Source organism: Rhinopithecus roxellana, chromosome 4 (genome assembly GCF_007565055.1).
Source record: "Rhinopithecus roxellana isolate Shanxi Qingling chromosome 4, ASM756505v1, whole genome shotgun sequence".
Lineage (NCBI taxonomy): Eukaryota > Metazoa > Chordata > Mammalia > Primates > Cercopithecidae > Rhinopithecus > Rhinopithecus roxellana.
Window position 1 is genome coordinate 32,722,499 of NC_044552.1, and position 7,324 is coordinate 32,729,822.

General features: G+C 43.9%; 1 protein-coding gene across 3 annotated transcripts in view; it reads left to right on the forward strand.

The window, feature by feature from the left end:
- Positions 1 to 5,178, forward strand: part of DNAH8 (dynein axonemal heavy chain 8) — a 332,681-nt gene extending 327,503 nt beyond the window's left edge. For all 3 annotated transcript variants that reach the window (XM_010389720.2, XM_030929346.1, XM_010389721.2), the window contains 2 exons: positions 1,215 to 1,336; positions 4,758 to 5,178. In XM_010389720.2, coding sequence (XP_010388022.2) covers positions 1,215 to 1,336; positions 4,758 to 5,045 — 410 coding nt within the window. In that variant the 3' untranslated portion in view covers positions 5,046 to 5,178. The remainder of the gene's footprint in view (positions 1 to 1,214; positions 1,337 to 4,757) is intronic.
- Positions 5,179 to 7,324: the final 2,146 nt, after the last annotated feature.

Genomic DNA, 7,324 nt, shown 5'->3' on the forward strand with positions numbered 1-7,324 from the left:
TCCCCCACACTCCCTCTGGACTGAACTCCTTGAATATGGGGCCCATGGATGGCCTCTTCATCTTTGTGGTCATCCCACATAGTACAGGGCTTGGTACATGGTGGCCACTTCAGCAAGATTTGACAGATGAATTAAAGCGTGACCATATGAGTGCCTCTCCAAGTGTCTCATTTGATAATGGGGAGAACTTGACTCTCAGTAAAGCCAGGCTAGGACCTGTTCTTTCCTTCCAACTCCAAGGGATCTCGACTCAATGCTTATAAGTATGCCTTGCAAATCTCCCCTCCCCCAACTCCCAGTCTAACCCGATAAAATGTTATCATTTTTGTATTGTTTTGTGCATACATTGGTATGTGCTGGTTTGGTTCTCAGAGCTAACTAATCTAGGATTAGCAGGAATGCGCACATTATAAAATTTTACTCATTGGAGAGCTTTATGATTTTTAATATTTACATGGAGGCCAAAATAAAATATGTAGGTCATAAATATGTTTTCTTAAGGTTTTGAAGTCCAGTTTGAAGTTTAGGGTATTTTTTTCTAACATTGATTGTTACTCTCCAAGAAAGGCTTATCTTATTGAATTGAATGGCATGGTTTGCAAATACTGACTTTAAAGAAAAGCCACAATGTACAGAACTGCATATTGTCTTAAAATCACTGTATTATGCACATTAAAACATGTCGCTTTCCTTTCCAGGGTGATTGCTTTGTTTGGTCAAATTGAAAGTCAGGTTTTCTATTTTGGCATTATGCCTTATTTCCCTAGACTAAATGAAATTGTTCCATTATAGCAAATAGACGCTTAGTAATGGTTTGATTCAAGTCTAATTGGGATGCTATTCTCAGAATATTTCACCATTCTGATCTTATTCCTCGATATTATATTTTCAAATAGAGACTGTGAGCTAGAATTGGGTTACAAGCCTTTAAGACTTGAGCAGCTGAAATCTCAGGAGAGTTTCAAACCAAGGGCCAGTTTGAAGTATAAACGGTACTGCTTTCCTGCTGTCAGCAGGCGAGATTTAGCTCATTGCCGGTCCCCACAGAAATGAAACACTGAGAGAAATGTCTCCCCTGGGGTTTGGCCTCAACTCCTTTTGAGCTGGATGTGTAGTTTGGAGATTGATAAGCAAGTAACACTTAACATGGCTTCCTTCTTGTTTTTAAAATGGATTGCAACAAGAAGTCAACATCTCTTCTTTTTTTCTTTAAGGCTTCCTCACAGCAATGAGGCAAGAAGTGACCCGTGCCCACAAAGGCTGGGCACTGGACACTGTGACCATCCACAATGAAGTTCTGAGACAGACCAAGGAGGAGATCACGTCACCCCCTGGGGTAGGCATCGCTGGGCAATAGCAAGGACTGTTCTGCAGACAGAGCTGAAATTTCAAGTTCTGCTTAAAACTGAGCTATGAGTGCCTTGATTAGGTCCGTTTGCTTTGCAGGGGTTCCCTCTGCCACAACCAGAAGACCTCCCCTATCTGCCGGAGTGGAAGGTTAATGAATGACAAGGTCTAATGAGCTCTTAGAACTCCGCAGACTACCTTTCTACAAAATTAGAAGTTATACTTGTGTTTGCTAAAAAGGCTTTTTGGCTAGGTGCGGTGGCTCATGCCTATAATCCTAGCACCTTGGGAGGCTGAGGCAGGAAGATAGCTTCAGTCCAGGAGTTCAAGACCAGCCTAGGCAACACATGGAGACCCTGTCTCTACCAAAAACAAACAAACAAACAAAAAATAGCCAGTCGTGGTGGCACACATCTGTAGTCCCAGCTACTTGGGAGGCTGAGGTGGGAGGACTGCTTGAGCCCCGGAGGTCGAGGCTGCAGTAAGCAGTGATCACACCACCAGACTCCAGCCTGGGTGACAGAGTGAGACCCTGTCTCAATAAATAAATAAATAAGGCTTTTCTACACATATCCAGCTACTGCTATGGGCCACTCAAGATTCTACTATAGGCAGCAGAGACAAAGAGGACTAGCAGGTTGGAGCCAGGGGCCAGTTCCAGGGTGTCCCCTTTGAGCTTCGAGTGGAAAGGAACATGGCTGGGGGAAGAGCCCTCACTGCCTGGACGCTGATCTACTCAATGAATGTGGGCAAATTCTTTAACTTTTTTGAGTCTTCACATCTTCATCTGCAAAATGAGCGTGATAATTCAACCTTATTAAAGGTAGTTGTGGCCAGGCACGGTGGCTCACGCTTATAATCCCAGCACTTTGGGAGGCAGAGGCAGGAGAATCACTTGAGGTCAGGAGTTCAAGACCAGCCTGGCCAACATGGTGAAACCCGTCTCTACTAAAAATACAAAACTTAGCCTGGGGTGGTGTTGGGCACCTGTAATCCCAGCTACTTGCGAGGCTGAGGTGGGAGGATCGCTTGAATACAGGAGGCAGAGGTTGCAGTGAACTGAGATCCTGCCATTGCACTCCAGCCTGGGTGACAGGGCAAGACTCCGTCTCAAATAAATAAATAGATAAATAAATTTTTTAAAAAGGTAGTTGTGAAGATTTAAATGTGATCATTTAGGTGTGGTGCTGGACCCCACGTAGAATCTCAATAAATCAGTCTTCCTTTCCCTTTCTCTGATTTTCATTCCCTCATTTGTCAAGTAAGGGGGCTGGACCAGATGATTTCCAAGTTCTAGCGAAGTTCTCTGCCACCTTATAACGAGGGCCGCCTTTCCTTCAGTTTCCAGTATTATCTTCCTCATTCCTGTCTGAGGCCTCACCAGAAGCACCTTAACCTCCAGGTTCCCACCAACAATCTCTTCTAGGCAGTTTCAAAATTCCACCAGCCTCTCCCCATTATGCAATTCCAGAATTCCTTCCACATCTGTAGGCATTTGTTACTGCAGCATCCTGCTTCCTGGAATCAAAATCTGTGTTCCTTTCCAAGGCTGTCACAACGAAGTATCATTACAGTGGGTGGCTAAAACACCAGAGATCTGTTCTCTCACTGTTTAGGAGGCCAGAAGTCAAATCAGGGTAGGACTGGTTTCTACTGGAGGCCCCGAGGGAAAGTCTTGTTCTCAGCCTCTCTCTTAGCCTCTGGTGGTTACTGACGATCTTTGGCTTTCCTTCATCATTACAATCTCCGCCTCCTTTCTCACATTCATCTGCATAGGTATATATATCTCTGTGTCCTCTCCTCTTACAAAGTTACCAGTCACATTGGATTTAGAACCTACCTTAATTCAGTATGTCCTTATCTAAACAATGTGTGCAAAGTCCCTATTTCCAAATAATTACATTCCAAGGTTCTGGGTGAACATGAAGTTTTGGGTGACACTATTCTATCTGCCACACCTTCTCACTGACTTTTTAAAGTTCTGAGGCTGAAAGCACCCTGGAGAGGGATACAATTTACCATACGATGGCTTTTAAGTGGTCCCATTATTCATGTAGTTCATTGTCACCCACGGAGTTAATGATGGTAACCGTAAGTCCTGATTTTCTGGGACTGCCCATGGTTTTACTGTCAAACCATGTGCCTCCGTTTTTGGTTCAAAAAATATGGTCCTCACATGGTGAGTCCACACGGGGGATTCCAGAAAACACTCTGCAATGAATCTTGCTGTCTTTTATTCTAATCGGCATTTACTTCCCCTGATCTGATCCTCACTGGAGATGGAAAAATGGTCACCATCCTCTACATTTATCTATTTGGTGAGCTGGCATGATTGTTGGAGCCTCCCCTGTGATTCTCCTTCACCCTTTCTTTTTTTAGTGAATACATGTTCTGTGGCTCCCCACTGCCTACAGGATCCAGTTTAAACTCTTCAGCTTAGCACCCAGATCCTTCCACGGTCAAGCCCTAACTTCTTTTACAACCATTTAGCCCTCTGGTAAAGGAAATACTGGGGCTCTTCCGGCCAGCCCTGCCTTTCTTTGCAGTGTTACTCCTGTCTATGTTGCCTATGCTCTCGCCTTTGTCTTTCCAAACACAGCCCCCTGCTGCAAGGCCATCAAGGTCCATCAAGGCCATCCCCTCTACAGAGGCCCCTGAGCACTCCAGCCACAGGGACCTTGCCTCAGAAGTCACTGCCGTCACCCCCAGAGCAGTTCTCCGGGCACTCCCAGTAACAAGTGTGTGCTGCTATTCAACTCGTCTTAAAAAAAAATGTCTGCACCTATGCATCTTATCTCCCTGATTTAATGATGAGGACCCCCAGGGCAGGGCCTATTGTATGGGAGAGACACTGCGGAGGGTGGCTAGACGCCGCCGCTGCCATGCTTCCCCTGGCTCTACCATGCCTGACCTCTGGGGGTGCTCTGACTCTCCCACTAGCTGGGCCTGGCTGTGGAAACCTCACTTCATCCTGTGGCTGAGATGAAGTTGAGACACAGGTTGGCTTGGCCAGTGGCAGGCTGAGATCCTACCTGACAGCAGCTCCAGATCCTGTTCCATGCTCCCACCTTCCACCAACTCAAACCAGACCTCTCAGAGACTTTCACCTCCATGTAGAGGTGATCTGGTGCTACTGGCTAAGCCTGTTGCTCAGGGAGGCCACCCCCACACTTAAATAACTAATAACAAACATGAACATTTCTATAGCACTCATAGCCTCAACACAGGCTGCAGGAGAAAACTGGGCTTAGTATTTCACGAATGCAATATGCCGACGGTGCCTTCCTCCCTCTGGTAGTGTTTTAAGACTGGTGTGTGTTTTATTTCCAAACTGACAGCCTTTATGACACTAATTTTGCAGCACCTAGTTTAAAAAATAAATCCTATTACCTTATGCTTGACTCTTCCAGGAAGGTGTGTATATTTATGGGCTGTATATGGATGGAGCAGCCTGGGACAGACGGAATGGGAAGCTCACGGAATCCACCCCCAAGGTACTCTTCGCGCAGTTACCCGTGCTCCACATCTTTGCCATTAACTCCACGGCACCCAAGGACCCCAAGCTGTATGTGTGTCCTGTTTACAAGAAACCCAGGCGAACTGATTTGACCTTCATCACTGTGGTATATTTGCGAACAGTGTTGTCCCCGGATCACTGGATCCTGAGAGGAGTGGCCCTTTTGTGTGACATCAAGTAAGTTCATTTCCATCTGCTGAGGGCACCAGAAGCCACATAGACAGCCTGTGCTATTGAGGGACTCAGTGATGTGCGTGTCTTTTCTCCCCAATAATTACTTAATTACCCTTTCTAAATTAAAAAGTTGATGTTCTCAAATTGCTGATGTGTGTGTGTGTTTTCCTCACATATCAATGTTCAAAAAGATCCCTCTAAATGAATGTTTTTTATTCTGGGAAATCATATTTCATTTCGATTACTTTTTAAAGATAAAACCCTGTCTGGATGTTAGAATACTTTGGAAGCTCTGCATTTTAAAAATGTTGAAAGTGTTGGTATGTGACATCCTAAAAAGAACCTAGTAGTTGAAAACTTTTCCCTCAAGTAGGTACCAGTTTCCCTTGAATACAATCTAGCCATGTCTCTGTTTGTGTTCACGTGTTATCTTTTGTTCTTTTGAGTTTGGTATTCTCTCTTTGCTTTGGAAATGGAAACTGAAGAGATCCAGCCAGTACTCCTTAGTAGTACAGCTGTTCAGTATGAAGTGTTTAAGACAGAAAATCCACTGGGATGGCCGTTCTTGTGATGGATTTTAATTTTATTTTATGTTGTTTTATTTTAATTTTTACTGCTTTTGAGGCCCAGAGAGCTTAGACTCTCCCGCTCTCCCTCCCAACTCCGATTCTGCAGGAGATAATGAAACACATTTCTAGGCAGCAAATGGAGAAGGGAAAAACAAACCCTATCAAATGAAATTAGGTTACATGCTGAATGTCTTAAAAAGCAAAGTCTTTAAAAAGTGAAGCTATTTCTTATTCCGTAGCTAGTCTAAAACTCAGTTTGAACCTTGATTTCCTGCTAAAGGAAATTGTCAATTTAACAAAACAGATGGGGTCCTATACTGAATGCTCATGCGGCTTCAGGACAGTGAAGAAGTGTCTTCACCAGTCTTCCCATCAGAATCCTTGCGCCTGCCCGCAGCTAAATGAATGAGCTTCATTCCTTCGGTCTATTCTGAAGGAGGGAATGTTTCAAGTTGCCTTGTTTCCCTCTCATCCTTCTGCCACCTTGATCAGAGATGCTGATGACAAACAAAGCCAGGCAACCAAGCAATAGCCCAGGTAAGCTTTACAGAAAATACCCCAGAGAAAACTCTGCCACAGTCTAGTGTACTTTCAAACAGTAGAAAACACATTATGAAATGCAAATTGAAGCAGTGGCCTCTGGTATTTTCCTGATATTGATTCAATGTCAAAACCATAGAACTGTAAAAAAAGTAAATGCAGTTTTAAAAATAAAGTAGCCAAGCCCCTGGCCCCAGTGTTTCAGCACTTTCCTTGGCCAATACATACACTAAAGTAAGGATGGCATTCTCGAGAAAGAATGTCCTCCTGAACTGAAGGTAGAATTTGGAAGCACCTGTCAGTCTGGGTAGACACAGAAAGTTAAGCACCATGACATTATAGCAAACCATGCTGCATGTTCCTAAATCAGACACACATGTTTTATTGATAGCCCTGTCCTGCTGCTAAAACAACTGAAGGCAAATGCATAGTCGAAATGCCTGGATATCATGATAGGTTTTCCAAGAATAACAGTTATGTTCAGTGTTCTCTAGTGACTTGAAAGCTCATGGAAAACTGGGAAAAGAGGTGAAGAAGATGTAAATCTGGCAAAGATCATTGATCAGATCAGTTAAAGTCACACATGTGTTATTTCCTGGGAACTCTCTGCTGTTGCTGGTTACTTTGCACTGTGTCAACATAGAAGAGAGAGAGAGAGAGAGATGGGCATTAAGGTCCATCAAGGATGGGCACCAGGCACCCGGGCAGAGCTTCAAAATGGTCTTCTTTCTGGTCAATGCTTCTTGGCTGTCCCTAGTTCTGCCAGGGTCCAGTTCTGCTTTCTTTCTCTAGGCCCAGTAAATGGTTTCCTTGGACATTTTAATTGACATTAATTGAAATTCCATAAGCACATAACCATTTTCTCTGCAAAATTGTTGCTCTTTCACTAATTACATAATTTGCCCCCCTTGAGTCAGGGAGACCTGGTGCGCATAAAAGAGCAAAGGATAGAGGACGAAATGATTAAACCAATGAAGCTGGGAGAGAAGCAAAGTGATTGTTCTTCTTCCTTGGAATCAGTCCACATCTTCTCATTTTGCTCTTGGCAAAATGAGCAATGAGATTTATACCTTCCTTGATTCAAAATGTTCCTTTACTTTGGACTTTGCATAAAAATAAGACCAAAAGAACGTGTAGAGAGATATATCTTCCTAAAGGGATTGGTTTTGTGGATGAT